The sequence below is a fragment of the Pipistrellus kuhlii genome, unplaced genomic scaffold, assembly GCF_014108245.1.
Source record: "Pipistrellus kuhlii isolate mPipKuh1 unplaced genomic scaffold, mPipKuh1.p scaffold_m20_p_4, whole genome shotgun sequence".
Classification (NCBI taxonomy): Eukaryota; Metazoa; Chordata; class Mammalia; order Chiroptera; family Vespertilionidae; genus Pipistrellus; species Pipistrellus kuhlii.
In genome coordinates this window covers 88,444,463-88,464,014 of record NW_023425540.1, presented here as the reverse complement: position 1 = coordinate 88,464,014, position 19,552 = coordinate 88,444,463, and the positions used below count along the sequence as shown (strand labels likewise).

The 19,552-nt window shown below is 52.6% G+C and overlaps 1 protein-coding gene across 1 annotated transcript in view; it reads left to right on the top strand.

Moving 5' to 3' along the window:
- SEC14L5 (SEC14 like lipid binding 5) overlaps window positions 1-12,016 on the top strand; it is a 36,178-nt gene extending 24,162 nt beyond the window's left edge. The window contains exons 8-16 of the mRNA XM_036410655.2: window positions 534-723; window positions 3,662-3,750; window positions 3,841-3,911; window positions 5,442-5,613; window positions 6,828-6,956; window positions 7,577-7,711; window positions 8,065-8,292; window positions 9,286-9,446; window positions 11,204-12,016. Coding sequence (XP_036266548.1) covers window positions 534-723; window positions 3,662-3,750; window positions 3,841-3,911; window positions 5,442-5,613; window positions 6,828-6,956; window positions 7,577-7,711; window positions 8,065-8,292; window positions 9,286-9,446; window positions 11,204-11,315 — 1,287 coding nt within the window. The 3' untranslated portion in view covers window positions 11,316-12,016. The remainder of the gene's footprint in view (window positions 1-533; window positions 724-3,661; window positions 3,751-3,840; window positions 3,912-5,441; window positions 5,614-6,827; window positions 6,957-7,576; window positions 7,712-8,064; window positions 8,293-9,285; window positions 9,447-11,203) is intronic.
- Window positions 12,017-19,552: the final 7,536 nt, after the last annotated feature.

Below are 19,552 nucleotides of genomic sequence, written 5' to 3'. Positions count from 1 at the left end.
CAAAGGGTGCTTTTGGTTGGCGCTGCCCTTCCCTTGATTGTTGATATTTGCCAGAGGGAAGGAAGGAAAGAGAGCTGGTGGGTCTTAACTTATCCCCTCAGCTATTAGTTAGACTCTTTGGGTTATATGTGGCAGGAATACAGCCTGAACAAGGCAAAAAAAAAGGGGGCTGGGAATGGGGGAGGTATTATCGGCTCATATAACACCCTGTTAAGAGGAGTGTGTTTATTTTCTGGGACTGCTGAAATAAAATGCCATAGTTTGGGTGGCTTACAACAACAGAAATGTATTCATTCCCAGTTCTCAGCCATCCATCTGAGATCAAGGTGAGAGCAGGTGGGTTCCTTCAGGAAGCTCTGGGGGAGATCCTGGCTTCTGGGAACTGATAGCAACCCTTGGCTTGCGGATGCACGTGGGTGCACATGGCCCTTTCCCAGCTAAATATTTTCCGAGGAGACAGGAGATTCATTTCCCATAATCCTGTCTACTGGGATAGGGAACACCATTCTCTGGGTTGCTCCTCCTTCTCACAGATTCCCAAAGACCAGCACATCCTTCGGTTCCTGCGGGCTCGTGACTTCCACCTGGACAAGGCCCGGGAGATGCTGTGCCAGTCCTTGAGCTGGCGAAAGCAGCACCAGGTGGACCTCCTCCTTCAGACCTGGCACCCCCCTGCCCTCCTGGAGGAGTTCTATGCGGGGGGCTGGCACTACCAGGACATAGGTGCGTGCCTTGACCTATGTAACGTAAGTGCATCCTTGGTCACTGCTGAATGCACTGTGAATACCACTTTCCAGGCTTCTTGTTTTTCCTTTGGACTCTTCTGGGCATTTGGAGATGGCCACCCAGCCATGTAGATGGCAGAGCTGGGCTTGAGGCAAATAGTGCCTTGGGGCCGCCGTAGCAAATGACCTCAAACTGGGTTAGCTTAAAACAACAGAGTTTATTCTTTCCCAGTTCTGGAGGCAGAAGTCTGAAATAAGGTGTCAGCAGGCCTTGACCCTTTGCAGAATTCTTCCTTATCTCTTAGATCTCTGGTGGCCCAGCCTCACTCCAGTCTCTGCATCTGTCTTCACATGGCCTTCCTCTCTGTGTATCCACTGTGTCCTCTCTTCTTTTTCAAAATATGCTTCTATTGATTTTTAGAGAGAGAGGAAGGGAGAGGGAGAGATAGAAACATCGATGAGAGAGGAACATCATGGATTGGCTGCCTCCTGCACATCCCTTACTGGGGATCAAGCCTGAAACCCGGGCATATGCCCTGACCAGGAATGGAACCAGCAATCCCTTGGTCCCTGAGCCGCACTGGTCAGGCCGCTTCTTCTTATAAAGACCCCCAGTCGTTGGATATAAGGTCAACAATGACCCAGTGTGATCTCATCTTGAGACCCTACTTCCAAATAAGGCCACATTCTGAAGTTATGGGTGGTCGTGAATTTTGGGGATATATTATTCGACCTACTATACATTTCTTTGGATTTTAAAAATTAATTTGCCATTGAAACCCGTGCCTAGCATGATTTTCAGTGTCCTTTATATAAAAAACCCATATACAGTTGTCCCTTGAACTTTGTGGGGATCATAGGCACTGATCCACTCTTGTGCAGTTGAAAATCCATGTATAATTTTTGTCTCCCCAAAACTTAGCTACTGCCGGGACCGGTTTGGCTCAGTGGATAGAGCGTCAGCCTGCAGACTGAAGGGTCCTGGGTTCGAGACCGGTCAAGGGCATGTACCTTGGTTGCGGGCCCATCCCCAGTGGGGGGTATACAAGAGGCAGCTGATCAATGATTCTCTCTCATCGTTGTTTCTAACTCCCTATCCCTCTCTCTTCCTCTCTGTAAAAAAATCAATAAAATATATTAAAAAAACAAAACAAAACAAAAAACAACTTAGCTACCGTCCTCCTTTGGTGTATGCAGGATACCGAAACCCACAGATGCTCATGTTCCTTATATAAAATGGTATAGAACAATGCATGGAGCTGCTGTTGGCACAATCCCTGGATGTAATACCCAGGAATATGGAGGGCTGATAGTATATTTATCGGGGGGAAAAATCCGCATATAAATTGAGCCAAACCCTTGTTGTTTAAGGGTCATCTATATGTTGAACAAAGCAAATGCTCGGCTCTCCCGAAGAGCGGGCTGAGACTTGTCCTTCAGTGAGCCGGTCCTCGTTATCTTTGTATTGCATTTATCACCCCCAAATCAACACTCAGGAAGCGTTTGTGGTCCTTGTGCAGAGTGCCTGCCCTGCAGTCCCCGGCTGAGGGTGAACTGGGCGTCTTCTGCCTTCCTGCTCAGCGCTCACGCTGGACACAGCATCCTTTTTGCAGTCTACTTTGTGCCACCTTTTTTTCCTTCTCTCGTCTTTGTGCATTTGGTTGTGATTTTGCTGTTTACAATGGCCTCCAAGCAGAATGCAGCAGTGCTGTCTCGTGTTTCTAAGGACGCATGGCTATCGCGTGCCTTACCGAGAGAAGGTGTGAGTTAGGTCAGACCTGCATTGCAGGCTGCTGGCCGTGAGCTCAATGTTACCGAATCAACAAAGTATAGTAAATAAGGTGTCCTTAAATAGAAACACAGAAAACAGGTTATATGTATTGATCGGTTGACAAAAATATTATGACTAGAGGCTGGCAGGAACCTAACCCTGTGCTTTTCCTGGAAGCAGTGGGTCTGTATTGGATACTTCAGTGTTTAAGGTGATGATAGAACAACTAACAAGAATAGCAAGAATCGACTGCTCTTGTCTCTAATTTTTTATTTTTGCTTCTGCTGACAGAAAACTAGCAGCCGATTTTTATCTATTCTCTCCACGTTCCTTCATTACATGGCTCATCTCCTCCTTTTTAAACTAACCTTTTATTTATTTAATTTCCCCCCCCATATTTTATTGATATTTTACAGAGAGGAAGGGAGAAGGATAGAGAGTTAGAAACATTGATGAGAGAAAAACATCCATGCCGAAACTGGTTTGGCTCAGTGGATAGAGCGTCGGCCTGTGGACTGAAAGGTTCCAGGTTTGATTCCAGTCATGGGCATGTACTTGGTTTCGGGCGCATCCCCAGTGGAGGGTGTGCAGGAGGTGGCTGATCAATGATTCTCTCTCATCGATGTTTCTAACTCTCTATCCATCTCTCTTCCTCTCTGTAAAAAAAAAATCAATTAAAAAATATATAAAGAATGATGGAAATCAATAAGAAAAAAAAAGAGAGAAACATCCATCAGCTGCCTCCTGCACACTCCCTGCTGGGGATGTGTCCACAACCAGGGTAGATGCCCTTGAATGGAATCGAACCTTGGACCCTTAAGTCCGCAGGCTGACGCTCTATCCACTGAGCCAAACTGGTTAGGGCTAAACTAACCTTTTTAATGTTAGGACAGTTTGAGGTTTTCAGCTAGGGTCATACAGAGAGTTCCTGTATGCACCTCATTCAGTTTCCTTTATGGTGTAAGCCCATGCTTCTAGCACATGCTGTTTCTTTCACCATAATTGGTATTAGCCCCTCATAGGACTTATTAGTAAATGACGGAGGGACGGGCCTTGGTGAGCCACAGCCTGGCCCTCCTTCTCTGAGCAGGGTGAGGTCTCAGCACGGGGTTGACCTGCCCTATTCCCAGCATTCCCTACACTGTGTCCCCTGCTCTTTGCACAGATGGCCGCCCCCTGTACATCCTGCGCCTGGGCCACATGGACACCAAGGGCCTGATGAAGGCCGTGGGGGAGGAGGCGCTGCTGCAGCACGTGAGTCGGGTCCCCATTCCCTGGAGCCCCCGGGGCTGCCTGCGGTGAGCAGCCAGGGGCAGGCTCGCCAGCGCCTTCTCTGCCCTCCAGGTGCTCTCCGTCAACGAGGAAGGACAGAAGAGATGTGAAGGGAACACCAGGCAGTTTGGCCGTCCCATCAGGCAAGGACCCGCCGGGGACGCATTCCCCTGAGCAGGACAGCTGGCCCAGGCTCACTGAGCATGGCCCTTCACAGGGGTGTCCTCGCTTGATCCTCACAGTGACTCTGTGAGGCAGGGCCCCCCGCCCCGTCCTGTCCTTTACCGGGGGAAACGGAGGCTCGGAGCAGGGATGCTCTCCCAAGGTTGCTAAGCGGGTAGTGGCAGAGCTCATGCCAAGCATCCTCCTGGCCTTTGCCTTTGGGGGACCCCCCTTTCCCCCAAGTGCCACCTTGAGTCTGGCTCCCCAACTTCCGTGCCTGAGCCCAGTTTCCCACACCAGTACTCACAGCGCCGTCAGCCCAAAGGCACTGAACCTCTGCCCTTCTGTAAAGTGGGACCAGTATCACCAGTTCTAGGGGTTCTTTAAAAAAAACAACAACACCACTATATTTTATTGATTTTTCTACAGAGAGGAAAGGAGAGGGATAGAGAGCTAGAAACATTGATGAGAGAGAGAAACATCAACCAGCTGCCTCCTGCAAACCCCCTACTGGGGATGTGCCCACAACCAATGTACATGCCCTTGACCGGAATCGAACCTGGGACCTTTCAGTCTGTAGACCGACGCTCTATGCACTGAGCCAAGCTGGTTTTGGCTAGGGGTTCTTTATGGATTGTCAAAAACAATAACTGTGAGGAGATGATGCAAACACGTGTCTAGAACTTATAGGTAGCAGGTTCTCGCCTCAGCACCTTGATTCTTGGCATCCTTATTCCACCCCAGGAAGGAGGAGCAGGCAGGACCTGACCTTTATGAAAATCACCGTCCTTTGCCATTCGGTGCTTTCCTAAGGGGACATCTCCTGGGGGTGGGGGTGGGGGTGGGTCACTCAGGGTCCCGGCCAGAGGCAGAGTCCCTCTGGAATGGCTCAGGTGACAGGGTCGCAGGGTGTGGCGGTGGCCTGGCAGGCGAAGGGAACGAAGCTGGGGTGGAGAGGCTTCCAGGGACTAGGGCAGCGGTAACGGTGTCATTTTCCCTAACGAATTCGTACTCATGAAATGGAGGCGCAGAGAGGTTAGGAAACTTGTTCAAGGCCACACAGCAGGTGGCAAACCGAGGTGCTTGAGCTCTGTTTGGTTATCAGCATCTTTTCCACAGCCCGTAGCAATAACTGGCTTTTACTGAGTGGGTGCTGCGTGCCTGCCCTTTACGTATAGGTCTCATTTAGTCCGAGTGAGAGTCTCTCTGCTTGAGCTGAGACTGTTGCTGTCATAGCCACGGTCCCGATGAGGAGGAAGTTGCCAGGTCGCACAGCTTCCAAGGGTGAAAGTGACACTGGAATCTGGGGGCTCAGCCTCCGAGCCCACACTCTGAGCCTCTTTGCCACGTGGCCTCACCGCGGTGGCAGGATCCAGGAGTGTCCTGTGGGCCCTATCCCTTCTGCTCCCAGCCCTGCCTCACTGGGCGTGTCCATCCCTGGTCCCTGCAGGGGGTGCTGGGGACCCAGAGAGGTGGCAGGGCGAGGTGGAGCGAGGGCTCGTGTCTTGCAGCTCCTGGACCTGCCTGGTGGACCTGGAAGGGCTCAACATGCGGCACCTGTGGCGGCCGGGGGTGAAGGCCCTCCTGCGGATGATCGAGGTGGTCGAGGACCACTACCCTGAGACGCTGGGCCGGCTGCTCATCGTGCGCGCCCCCCGCGTCTTCCCCGTGCTCTGGACGCTGGTAAGGGACGGGGCCGGAGATGGGAGGGGTCCCTCGGTGAGCGGCCCTGCCTGCTTGTCCGGTGTCCTTTCTTCTAAGTCAGATACCATAGAGCTCACCGCTGTGAAGGGCTCAGTGCCGTGACTTTTAGTGTATTCACAGTTGAGCAACCATCACCGCTACCTAATTCTAGACCGTTTTCACTTCCCGGAGAGGAAACCGTTAGCCGTCACTGCCCCCCTCCTCGCCCGGCTCCTGACAACCACGGACCTGCTTTGTGTCTCTGTGGCTTTGCGTATTCGAGATATTTCATGTAAAACGGGATCAAATACATAGTATGAGGTTACTTGCGTCTGATTCCTCACTCAACATAATGATTTCAGGCTCATCCACAGTGTAGCGTTTCTCAGGACTTCCTTTCTTTTTGTCTTTGAAATATTCCACGGCACGGATGGAGCACATTTTGTGTAACCTTTGTCTTGCTTCGTGGACACCAGAGTCACACTCAGAATCGGACAGGCTTCCCTGTGAGCAGGTTCTGCGGACCCTATGCTACAGGGATATTAAAACGTTTTGCCCACGATCCATAGTAAGAAATATACTTTTTGTTGCAATCCTGCACTTGCATGCATGTACACATACACATACTCACACAATGTACTATATTGATTTCACAACCACTGAATAGATTGTCACTTGCAGTTGAAAACCACTGTCCTGAGGCCCCTCCAAATTGTACAGACTCAGAGTTAGCATCTTACCCAGTGCCAAGGGTGTGTGTGTGTGTACATACACGCATGTGTAGTCACTGCTTGAGAGGCACTGCTGTAAGTAGAGGTTTGATCAGGATAGAGATTCAAGAGTTTAAAGTTAAATAGACTCAATGTTTTACTAAGCACCTACTATGTGCCAGGCACGTCTCAAGGCCCTGAGGATTCTGAGTGCACAAGCCATTTATACAAGATGTCCAGAACAGGCAGAACTGTAGAGACAGGAGCAGACTGGTGGTTCCCAGGGGCTGGGGGAGAGGGGATAGGGAGTGACTGCTAATGGGGGTGGTGTGGCCTTTTGCTGGGATGAAAACGTCTTGGAATTAGGTAGAGGTGATGGGTGCATAGCGTACGGAATGAACTAAAAGCCACTGAGTCGTTCCCTTTAATGTGCTTAATTAATGTGTGCAAATCACATCTCAATAAGAGACAACTCTTCGTCTTGCTCCATGTCCCCCGTTTCAGATCAGCCCCTTCATCAATGAGAACACCAGGCAGAAGTTCCTCATCTACAGTGGCAGCAATTACCCGGGAGGCCTCGTCGACTACCTGGACAAAGACGTGATCCCCGACTTCCTTGGGGGGGAGTGCCTGGTGAGGCTGCCGGGCCGGGGCCGGAGGGGGGCAGTGTGTGGCCTCTGGGACCCGGGAGTGCCGGGGCAGGGCTTGTTTAGAAGCTTCCCCAAAGAGAGGCGACTCCTCCCTGAAGGAGGGCAGCCTTCCCTTGCTTCTTTCTAACACAGTGAGTGAGAGTTTCCAGAAGTCCAAAGACCAGGCCAGGCAAAGGCTTACCCACCCTGCATTCCCCCTCCAGGTCTAGGTTGCTAGGACAGTCAGAATGACCTTTTGCCATAGGGACGTGTGACCCAAATGGCGCAGAGGCCTGGACCCCGGAACCAGTGTACCTGAAGGAATTTACCCCCAGTTCACAACCACAGGGGTGAGATATGGGCAGAACACACCTGAGAGCCTGATAGGAGCTTGTGCCCTGGCTCAGCCACTTCCTGCTGCCTTACTCCTCTGAGCCTCTGTTTTCCTCCTCTGTGAAATGGGGAGAATAATAGTTCCGACTGCTTTGTTGTGAGTCAGGTGGTTAAATGGGGTCAAGCAAGCCCAGTGCCCAGCTCACCAATAGATCCCTGTTATAAGTGTGGTTTCAGGGGTCACAGAGTCTGACGGGGCCCTAACCTACCACCTTTGTCTTTGTACCCCAGTGTAATGTCCCGGAAGGAGGGTTGGTCCCCAAGTCCCTCTATCTGATGGAAGAGGACCAGGAGCATGCAGAACAGCTGCACGAGTGGAGGGAGACCTACCAGCCGGCCTGTGTGCTCCGCGGGGCTCCCCATGAGGTGCTGGGGCCCTGGCCCGGGAGGACCCACTGGGTTGGGGTGTCATTCTAGGTCAGGGTCTCCCAGAGGAGAGGGTTCTCATGCTAGCGATTCGCTGAGGGCAGTAAGGATGACGAATGTGGGCAAGAATAGAAGGTAAGAGCCTGTTTCAGCCACAGTCTATCCCAGCCTCACCTGTGGGGCGGGCTGGACGTGCAGGGCCCAGCAGAGTGGCCCTGCCAGTAAGCTCTAACCACCTGAACCCTCTTGTCTGTCAGTCAGTGGCTGTGGCTCAGCCCCCAAGGCAGGGTGGACCTCTCAGGCATTTCAGATAGCGGGGGACCCGTTCTCAGACCTCGCCTGTCCCCACGCAGGTTGCGGTGGAGATTCTGGAGGGGGAATCAGTCATCACCTGGGACTTCGACATCCTCCGAGGGGATGCGGTGTTCAGCCTGTGCTACGCTAAGCAGGCACCCAAGCTGGGCCCCCGGGAGCCTGGGGCCAGGGTCAGCGGGCAGCTGATGGACAAAGGGGAGACGCTGGGTGCAGATTACAGCCCTGTGGAGGCCCCCCTCATCTGCCGGGAAGGGGAGAGCATTCAGGTTCGAATTCTTTGATTCATTCATTCATTCATTCATTCATTCACCATCATGCAAGGACTGAGTGTTCACTGTGTGTTGGGGTTCGGGGACACGGCCATGGACAAACAGGACCTGGTCTTCGGCCTCAGGGACCCTGTGGGACAGTGGGGGAGAAAGACAGATCCTGGCAGATCCAGGACCCAGACCTCAGTCCAGCCCAGAATCCCCTGGGACTCCAGGCTCCAAGCCTGGCAGGGTGACTCAGAACCTGAGGGTGTGGGGTTTGCGTTCTGCACTCCTCGCCCTCTCCTGGTGACCGCTGACTCACAGTCAAGTTCCAGAACCAGCACAGCACATTAGCTGGAGGTCTGCGAACAGAACACGGACCTGGCACCGAACATGAGCCAGTGTTTGCAGGTCAAACATCATAGGCCCCCAAACACACACTCACCTCCACACACATACATGCACTCACATACACATGCACACACACGCACTCACACATATATGCACACACATACACACACAAGCACCTGTGAGCAATGCAGAACTTCCTGAAGGTTCCATGGGTAGTCTACCACACCAGCCACCCCCAGGCACCCACCGAACACCCATGCCCTTCCTGGAAGAAGTTGCTCTTCTCATAACAGCGAACGCCCCTCTTTCGTGATCTCTCTTGGTTCCCAATGAGCTCTCCCCACCTGTGCGGCTCCCTCCCAGGTCCCTCTCCAGAACTCCTCAGTGTGCAAAGCCCACTCACCAGAACGAAAGCCCAACAAAATCCAGGCAGTTAACCAGGCTACACCTCTGCTGTCCTGCAGCCCCACTCCCAGTCCTGGGCCCCCTGCCCCAGGTTCAGAGGAGACTCTCAGGTGCCAGGGACCTGGGGGTGACAGTGCAGGGGAGAAAGGATGGCTTTGGGAAGCGCTTAGGGACAGGACAGCTGGTGGGCAGGTTGAGAAGGGGGCTGTGTCCCCAGGAGGACCAGAGCATCAGGCGCGACTGCTGTTTCAGGGCTCCCACGTGACCCGGTGGCCCGGCATCTATCTGCTCCGGTGGCAAGTGCACGACCCCCCTGGCAATGTGACGGAGGACGCCCTGACGGCCCTGCACAGCCCTGGCCCCAGGTGCAAACTCCTCTACTACTATGAGGTGCTGGCGTCTGAGGACTTCAGGTAGGAGGGGCTGGGATTCAGCTCCTGGGCTGGAAGGGCCCCCAACTCCCCTCTAGGCCAGGCTTGGGGCATTGCATTCACCTCCCCTGTTTGCCTCTCAGCTTCTCCAGGGTGGGGCACTGGTACCGTTAAACATTCCCAGTAGCCCAGCACCTCCGTGTGAGAAATTGGCCGCTATGTCTAAACTGCCTCAGATGCAGAACCTTCCCCTCAAACAAAACCCTGGACAGAAGCCCAACAGACCAGATTGACTGGTGGGGGGAGCCTGGGTCTTGCTGTTTGGACCTCCCCTCACATCTAGAATCTCATAAAACAGGGCTTGGGCTGTTCTAGAACAGTCTACAATAGTGCCTCACAGACAACTCTTACCAAGGGATCCCTCAAAAGGGACAGGGAAACATAACGGTTCAGACCTCCAGCACTTCCCGGTTGCTGTGTGACCTTGGGAGAGTCACTTCACCTCTCTCAGCCTCAAACTGGAACCCCAACGTTGTGGGTTGCCATGAGATGAAGTGGTGGAGGAAGCCTGCCTTCCTTCCCCTGTGCACTCAGTAAGCTCTCAACAACAGGAAAAAAAGCAGAGGAGGTGGAGCAGGTGGCTTTTTTAGGCCCTGCATTATATCTTTTAAAAATGTGTGTGATTTTGCATTCTGCTTCATGAAGTGCCTGCTAGTTTCTGTCTAAAAATAATGCATTCGAGGCGGAACTCACCACCTCCTATGAACACATTGGAAAATCACCTGCACTTAGAGCAAATCCTCCTGAGAGACACCTGAGGGCTGACTGAGCAGCTTCTGTGCAACAAAAGAGAGGGAGAGAGACCATAGAGGTTGGGGAACCACAGGAGCTCTCAGATCTGATTGGAGGTGCTGGTGAGCCCCATTGTTTACACTCCCCCTCCACTAGATGGCACCAGGGAGCTCTCTTTTTATTGATTTCAGAAAGGAGGGGAGAGGGAGAGAGGCAAATAATGATGAGAGAGAACCATTAATCCGATTGGCTGCCTCTTGCATGCCTCCTACTAGGGATTGAGCCCACAATCCGGGCTTGTGCCCTTGATCGGGCTCGAACCCAGGATCCTTCAGTCCGCAGGCTGACACTCTATCCACTGAGCCAAACCGGTCAAGGCACTAAAAATATATATTTTTAAAAATCAGTTCCTCAGTGCCCAGTATCCCTACGTGGCCAATGGTGGCTGTGATGTCCATCATCACAGAAAGTTCTGGACGGTTCAACTCTGCTCTGAAGTTTGGAGTGGGCGTTAACTAGACAAAGTGGGCAGGAGAGAAAGGCTTTTGGCAGGAGGCACTGACATGCAAATTTCCCAAGTCAGGGAGGCGGGTGTCCGAGGAGAGGAGATGAAAGGAGGTGGGGGGTGAGGCTGGAGATGGGCTGGGTACTCAGGCTGTGGGACGCCCTCTGGGCTCTGCTAGGTTCCCTGTTCAGGGAAACCCCTCAATGGTTTGTGGCAGGTTGGGCTCTGCTGGGGGCACAGGTGGAGCTTCATTTCTCATCTTGGCCTCACTGGCTTTCCCTCTGTGCCTGTGGGAAGAGGCCTGGAGACTCACTGGCAGCATCACCAGCTTTTCCTCCGCAGTGAGCCCCAGGTACCCTTAAACATTCCCAGTGGCCCGGCACCTCAGTGTGAGAAATTGGCCGCTATGTCTAAACTGCCTCATTGGCAGCATCATTGTTTCAGGGCTCCCACCTGACCCTCCACCAGGAGGTAATACTCATGCTGTGCCTTTCCTCCCCAGGGGCTCCATGTCCAGCCTGGAATCCTGCACCAGCCGCTTCTCCCAGCTCAGCGCTGCCACCTCTTCCTCTTCCTCCAGCCAGTCCCACAGCAGCTCCCTGGTCTCCAGATAGCCAGGGGCAGCCTACTCGCCTCAAGTGTACCACCAGAAGCCAGCTTGCCGCGCGACCCGGGACCGTGTGGTCTGGATGCTGCCAAAGTTGGGATGTCGAGCTGACAGCAATGATTCAGCCTGTGGCCTGAGGGTGGTGGGAGCCTCTAGGTCAGAACCATCTCCTTTGTGCTTTGTGTAACGACAAGCCAAGGAGAGAGGGTGCCACCTTCAAACCTGCCTGTTCTGGCGGCTCAGGGATGTCATGAGGCTCAGCCCGCCCTTTACGTCTGCCTCTGCTTGCCTTGGGACGGCCTCCTTCTCGGGTGCCTTCCCCATGGCCACAGGGCTCCCTCCTTCTTTCCTCCCAGCTCAGCTCCAGAAGAGAACTTCCTTCTCCCAAAGTTCCTCTAATCAGCCTGCCTGGGCCATGCTGGTCCCTGAACCAATCCCAGTTACCGGAGAAATGGAGAACACTGATTGTCCACTCTGGACTAATCACCGTGTGGGGAGCGGGTACAGGGACTGGCCAGCTGGACCACATGTTTGTCCCTGGAGTCCATCGCCTGGCCTAGAAAGCACAAGGGGCCTCTAAGAATATTGGGGTCTCCCAAGAAGAAGGGAGAAAGAATACTGGGCAGGCAGAAAAGACGGATGTTCATCACAGCATCTGGTTCCCTGGCGATGCCCTATGTCCCAAGACAGGTACAGTTATATGAGAAACAGGCATTGCGGAGCAGCCCACTCTGGACTTGAAACCTATTGTACTTTTCTAGCGCTTAGCTGGGAGGCTCTCCTCCTGCCCAGCTCCTGCTCAAAGAGGACGGGAAGGAGCAGGGTTTCTGCTAAGTTTCAGGCTGTTGATTTCTCTCCTGGGAGCTCTTTAATTGGGACTCTTTTGGTTATAAGTTATGGAGACCCATATACGAGGGTAACCACTCGTGGGCACATGTAACGGGCCCACCCAGGAGGGCTTACTTCATGTATGGTTGGATCCAGATTCTCAGCCTGGCACCAGGACCCCCTGTGGGATGGAGGCTGTGACTGCTGTGTCTGCCCTGGGTTCAGATCTGACTCCTGGGACCAGCTCTAATATTGACAAACTCCCTGGGTTCCCACATGGGAGAGTTTTATATATCCTTGGGGCCTGAGGCCGTTTCTCTTTTCTTTTCCTGGTCCTCTGAAAAGACACAGGTCAGAAGTCACCAAGTGGCAGCCTGCAGTCTGATCTGGCCAGCCTTTAGTGTTTTTGGTTTTTGCCTACAGAGTGATTTAAAATTAGGGCATTTCACCCAGAAATCAGAATTTCTGGCTTCCCTTAGGCATTTGGGAGTGTTGGCAAAACAGGCCCACTATTGACACATAAAGACAACAAACACAGTTGTCATCCTGGCTGGGCCACACCAATCCCCACCAACCCCACCCCTCGTCACTCACTTGCCCTGCCTGCCTGGGAGAGGCCTCACTGATGGGGCTTGGCAGGGAGCCGGGCTTGTCTGGGGCCCAGAGGCCCAGCGTTACCTTTATCTGGTAACCTTGCGTACAGTTGGGGTGTAAGGTCCCTGGGCCTTGCCCAAGGGGTGGATTTATAACCGCGGGGACGGGTCTCCCTGCAGACAGGGCACAATGGGGCAAGAAGGGCAAGCTTACTCCAGCACCACCTCAACCTCAGTCCCAAACCTGGAGCCCAGGGGAGGAGACATCCTTCGTTCGCCCACCTCTCTAGTTTTCCTTTGCTTCTCAGGTATAGGAACAAAAGCCAAACCTGCATCCTGCCTCAGGGCGTGTGTGCCCATGTGTGAGGGGGTGAGGCAGGGAGGGAGACTGGAGACGTTCTCAAAGCGAATCGCTGCCATGTGACCAGGCACTTATGGCTGAGAGCTATTTTCGAACTGCCTTACTATCTTTGGACGAGTTTTGAGCTTGCCCCTAAAGTCTACGTGCTATCCAGGAAGCATTTTGGGGCAAGCTGTCCTAGCATTCCCTGCACACCTACAGGGTAAGCCTAGAACCCAGTGGAGGAGAGAGAGGCCTTTCCTTGGCGTGGGATTAGAAATGGGTTTTGATAACTGGAACCTGGATCAGCTGATTCAAGAGACGAAGGTCTGCCATCACAGTCCAGCTTTTGCAGGAGGAGCGAGGGGCCTCAGACCCTCTCAGTTCTCCCTTTCAGAGCTCCCCCTCTCTCCCTCTCTGCTTCACCCAGGCCTCTTGGCTCTGCATCTCTTTGCAAACCGGCCTAGTCCTCTCCTCTGTCTGGTGGGAAGTGGCTGGCTGCCAGCATCCTGTAGCCTACAACCTCAGGGCTCACCGTCTCTAAGGCCGGGCGGGACACTGATCATTTCAATGCCACAGAGGGCTCAGATTGGCCCTGCTCACTCCTGTGGATGTACCGGTCAGGGGGGCGGGAAATCTGTGATTGACAGTCTCTCCAGAAGCAAGAGTGGCATGAGGGAGGACCAGTCACCCAGCACAAAGGGAGCTGAGCCAGAGAAGCAACAGATGGCCACAGTGGTGTTTGCTGCGGTTCTGTGCTGAAGGTCTCTGGGGCTCACCTTGGAACATCATCAATCAATACGCCATCTTTTTACCTTGAGAGGCTTAGAATTAAAAAAACCAAGAAGGGCTGCCAAGCTCTTGGCCTCTAAATTTCCCCGGCCCCCAGGGCTGGAAGCTCCTTGGCTTGGCTTTTTTTCTCCAGCCAGTTCATTAACCTGTTGTGACCGGGACAGAAACAACTCACTTGCAACAAGACCTGCCCAGGCCCCGAGTTTAGGAGCCCGGGTCTTACATTTTCGACAGGGTGGGGTTCAGACCTAGCTGTGCAACCTCCAGCAGGTGACTTAACCTCTCTGTGCCCCAGTTCCCTCATCTGTGGAATGGGGACAGCAGTGCCTACCTCATTCATTGGGTCATTGTGAAGTCCACAGCCCAGCACCCAGCTCACAGAAAAGTTAGCAGTTATTCTGGTTATTTCCAAAGGCTGCAGACTCCTTCCTGAAGATGCCTGCCACTGCTTTTCACGGACAGAAGGCTCAGCACCAGGTGCATCCGGAGAAAAGTAGTTGTTGGATTATTATCTCCTTTCATCTTTCCCTTTCAGATATTGCTGGTATGTTGTGGGGGCAAATCCACTCATGTAGAACTACCATTTGGAATGGTGTCTCCCTCAACCAGCTAGAGACTGTTTTCTCCACAGGTTGACATGAAGGGGTGTGGCACTCCCTGGGATTTCTCCCCCTGTAATATGAATGCTCGATGAGAATACTGTAATTCTTTCCCTGTCAGTCTGTTTCAACCAGCAAACCCTGGAGTTTCTTGTGGGCCTGATATTTGCTCCAACCGGAAGGATTAAATGTTTTACAATAGATTTGGACATACCTCTGCTGTCTACTTCCTAAAACCCTGGATGTTTCCCTGGGCTTGCTCAAGAATTGCCCAGCTGTTGTTCCTAAGACTCTAGAGCAGTGGTTCTCAACCTTTCTAATGCCACGACCCTTTAATACGGTTCCTCATGTTGTGGTGACCCCCAACCATAAAATTATTTTTGTTGCTACTTCATAACTGTAATGTTGCTACTGTTATGAATCTTAATGTAAATATCTGTGTTTTCCTATGGTCTTAGGCGACCCTGCTAGTGGTTCTTAACCTGTGGGTTGCTGCTGTAGAGTGGTTCAGCCAGCTGACTCAGGGGTGTGGCTGGTGTTGAGAAAGACAGGGTTCCCTGGAGCAGGTGAGCTGGTCTCCGCTGACCTGTTTCCACAGGATTGCCTCCCAGAAGTCCGCTGGGATTTGGGTGTGGAGAGAACAGAGCATGCCGGGGCTCCCTGTGGCCCAGAGACGGCCTCTGGGACCAATTCTTCCTACAAGGCCAGACCTCCAAGGCCTCTGTGGAGGGGTCTCAGGGCACTGGTGTGGGAGATTGGGGCAGGGCCTGGAAGGAGCTGGGAAGAGCCAGAGGAAGGTGCTGGGTGGCCCTCAGGGACGGCAGAGGCAGCTGTGGCTTTTAGAGTTCTCCCAGCCCCTTTCCCCCCCTCCCTTCAGTGCCTCTTCACACACAAGGCATTTCTGAGGAATGGAGGTCCCCAGAAAGCACAATTTAAAACCTCTGACTTAAGAGTTTTCTGGAGCTCAGATTTTTCTGAGACACAGACCCCTTTGAGAATCTGTTCAAAGCTGTGGCATTGCACTTGAATTCTTTCCATTGCCCACCCTTTGGTTCTGGAATTGAAGCTTTTTTTCTGGAGTCTTTTCTGATGCTAAAGTTTTATAAAGAGAATCCCAGCTGAGCTATGTGTCACCTTGGTAACTGCCCACACAAGACTCCCAACATTTCAAGTCTGACCATCACTACCATGAGATGGGGAGGGGCCTTGCATTGCCCTAACTAGACCATGTTAATCCCCAGCTCACAACCCTGAAGCTTCATGACTTTAGCTCTTTGTATGTTTATGTCACATGTGTCCCTGCACCACTAAAGGTTGGCATTGGAATCTCAGACATTTTCTGCCTCTTGCTCCACGTCCCATGTAAATTCTACAAATGCCCCAGCTCAAAACATGCCTCTCCTGGAATGACACATCAGGAATGTCAGACTCCAAAATCTAATACAATCCGCCTCAGGCAAAAATGGGGATTTATGGGTCCACATAATTGGGAACTCCAAGAATGACACTGGCTTCAGGTATAGCTGGATCTAGGGGCTCAAATATCCCCCTTCTTTCCTGGTTCGATTCTCCATGTTGGCTTTGCTCTCCTCCTCCACATGGCCCATATCCTGGAAGCTGGGTAATCCCAGTGGAGTCATCCCTCCCCTCCCCCAGGTCCCTGCAGAAGTTCCAGGGTGAACTCTGACTGGCCAACTGGGACATAGACCTGTCTCAACCATTCGCTGCCATCTGGACTTGCAGGTGGGGAGTGCCAGCCAAACTACAAGGATGGAGAATGGGGAAGAGGTAGTGCCCCAAAGCAACTTGACAAAAGCTTGTGGCCCTCGTAGAGCAGGCAGGAAATGCCAATTAACCCCAGGAGCAGCCTTCAACCCATGATAAATGAGGATTTATCATAAACACACCAGCTCCCCCTTTCCTAGAAGCCCCAGCCATGAGCCTGGCTGTCCAAGGTAGGGAGCTGCTCACTAGTGCACAGGCTGCCTTCCCTTCTCCCCTCATCCAGGGATTCTTGGGGTCACCTACCAAATACTCTACTTGCACTCACATCCTTGTTTCAGGTTCTGCTGCTGGGAGGACCCAGCCTCAGATGGGGCAGATATTAAAAGAGGGGCTGAATGGTGGGCAAAGATAATAGATACTCGCATCACACATTAAAAAAAAAAAATCCTTGGGGCCACAGGGAAGGAATGTCCCTGAATCAGGGACCCCTCTGGCATCCCATGACAAGCCCTCTTGGGGTTCTGCCCTGAGCCTGAAGTCCAGCAAGCCTGTGCACAGAACTGTCATTTCCAACTCAGCCAAGGACGGATAGAGAAGCCCCTGCAGAGGCTAGCGCTTGGAGGACAAGGCCTTGCATAGCCGGTTGCCTCAGAGCCTTGGGGTGCTCCTTGTAGGTTCCCGGAGCCCTCTGCTCCTGACATTCTGTCTCCGTGGGCCTGGGGCGGGGTCCAGAAGTCTGCAATCCTAGAACATTCCTGGGGACACATTGTGCCGGCAGCCAGGCTTGGGAACTGTGCCTGAGGAATATGCCGAAATGATCATAACATGCTTGGGAACAGGCTTGAGCTCTTGCCACTGTGTCCTACTCTTGAACATCAAAGCAGCCCAGGGCTGCTAGGTAGATAAAGAAAGCAAAATACAAAATGAACCTTCCAGGCATTGAAACACAAGCTCCCTGGAGGAATGCATTTTTGCTTACATTCCCAGGAGGAATTAAAACTTGCAGCAGCATCTGGTTCCTTGAACAAGTGGCTGATCCTAAGTCCCCGGGCATGCTGAGATCGCCCTGCTGCCTTCCCTTTCTTCCCTCCAACCTGGGGCACAGACCGGGCGAGGGGCTGTGAGGAGGTGGCACGCCAGTAGCTTGGAGAGCTGTGGGCTGTGGGTTCACCAGGTACCTGACTGACATGCCAAAGATCAATGGCTCTGGCCGCGAACTGGAACGCAGCAGCCTGTAGGGAACGTCCCAGGCTGGCACAGGGGCTCCCTGCTTATCTATCCCCATCTTTCGGGGCCAGACAGACCCACTGACCCACACACATCCTTCCAGGGACTCAAGAGGCTGAGAACTGTTATAGGCCAGTTTTTATGTTTTGATTTATTTCAGAGAGGAAAGGAGGGAGAGGGAGAAACATCAATGATGAGAGATAATCATTGATAGGTTGCACTCCCCGTACCAGGGATTGAGCCTGCAACCCGGGCATGTGCCCTGATTAGGAATCAACTGGGTTCATGATGGACTCTCAACCACTGAGCCACACCAGCCATTCTGAATTCCTCCTTTTGAAAGTGAAATAGACCCGCTTTATAGCAACTCGATCGCAGTGATGGGCTCCTTTCCGGTCCCTTAGCAGCTCCTCTCAGTAAGAGGTGGAGTCTGTCTCCTTTCCCCGGAAATCCAGGCCTGGGGACTTTATCTGAGAGAATGTGGTGGAAACGAGGCTGCACCACTTCTGAGCCGAGGTTGCAAAAGGCCTCGCATGCTTCTCTTCTGCAATCGTCTCCCTCCACATCCCCAAGCTGAGGCCAGCCTCCTGGAGGGCGAGGCCCCACCTGGAACATGTCTCCCTCAGCTCCAGCCTCCCAGGCCAGCCCCGCTCTCACAGGTGAGCCCTGGGGAAATCACTGTCCTTGGCCCAGCTCAACAGAAGCACCCAGTGGACCCAGAATCGTGAGAAATAATTGTTTTTCATGATAAGCAGTAACTGGTTGTTGTTTTAAGCCACCAAGTTTTGGACTGGTTAGGCTGCACTAGGTAATACCACAGTTATTACCATGTCTTAGGGCTGCCATGATAAATACCACAGACTGGGTGGTTTACAAACCACAGACACATTTCTCACAGTTTGGAGGCTGGCAGTCCAGGGTCAAGGTGCTGGAACATTTGGTTCTTGGGAGGCTGGCTAGTAGATGCTGCCATCTCACTTCGTGTGAGCAGGTGGGGGGAAAGGTGCTCTCTGGTCTCTTCCTCTTGTCATGGTGCCACTCCCAGTAAAAGGAGTTTTTAGGGGTGAAATAGGCAGGTTTAGAAAATTTTAGGAATTAAGGGGTCCATGAACAAAGCACAGGGTCTCAGAGCTGCAAAGGGAACATTTCCATAGAATAAGGGAGCAGGGAGCTGCAGAGAGTATATTTCTACAGAATGAAGCTGGGAGCTGCAGAAGGTACACATTTACACAATAAAGGGAAGGAAGCCCCTCATTCAGAGGGAAGAGGAAAGCCCAAAGGGAATAAGAATAAGGGAGGAGGGAACTTCAGGTATCTCACGTGAGGTTTGAGCTCTCAGGTTGATACAGTGACTAATCAGAAGGGATAGTGACCATTCAGAAGGGATATCTGGGCACAGAAAACCGCAGCCTTTAGAAACCATGGAAAAAAGGGACTTTGTGGGACTCTTTTCCCCTCCCCACCTGGGAGTCTGTGTTGTTTCTCAATAAATTTCCACCTTTTACCATACCACCTTTTGTCTGTGGTTTCATTCTTCGACTCCACCAGACAAGAATCTGGGAGCCATCCTGCCCAGAGGAACACCATGAGTTCCAGTTCAATTTTCCCATTTCACCATCAGGAAGGCACCACCCTCACAAGCCCACCCACACCACGGGCCCCACCTCCTAATGCCACCACACTGGGGTTAGGGCCTCAACGTAGAAATTGGGGGACAACAACACAAACATGCATTCCATCGCCTACATGGATTTACCTGAAGACTTCCTGAAAGCTGTGGCCCCGCCATCTCCCCTCCCAGAACCATTGCTAAGCACACTTCATGGGACAGGGGAGGAGGAGGAGGGCTGCCAGGCTTCCTGAAGGCCCCTCATGGCCACGGCTTACAGATCTGATACTCACAAGGCCGGAGGTCACAGGTGAGGGGAGCTGGCTGCGGGGGCTGCGATGAGTGGAGGGCCAGATGGGGATGTACATTCTCAGCTCTGGCCAGCTGTTGCCTTGTGAGGGCATCAGCCTGGTCACTACCCCTCTCTCTGACTCTACAACACTGGTAATTATTTTAAATTCTATTAGGATACAATGTGCACTAAGCCTTTTCCGTTCAAAGTGTGGTCAGGGGCAGCCTCGGCACCACCTG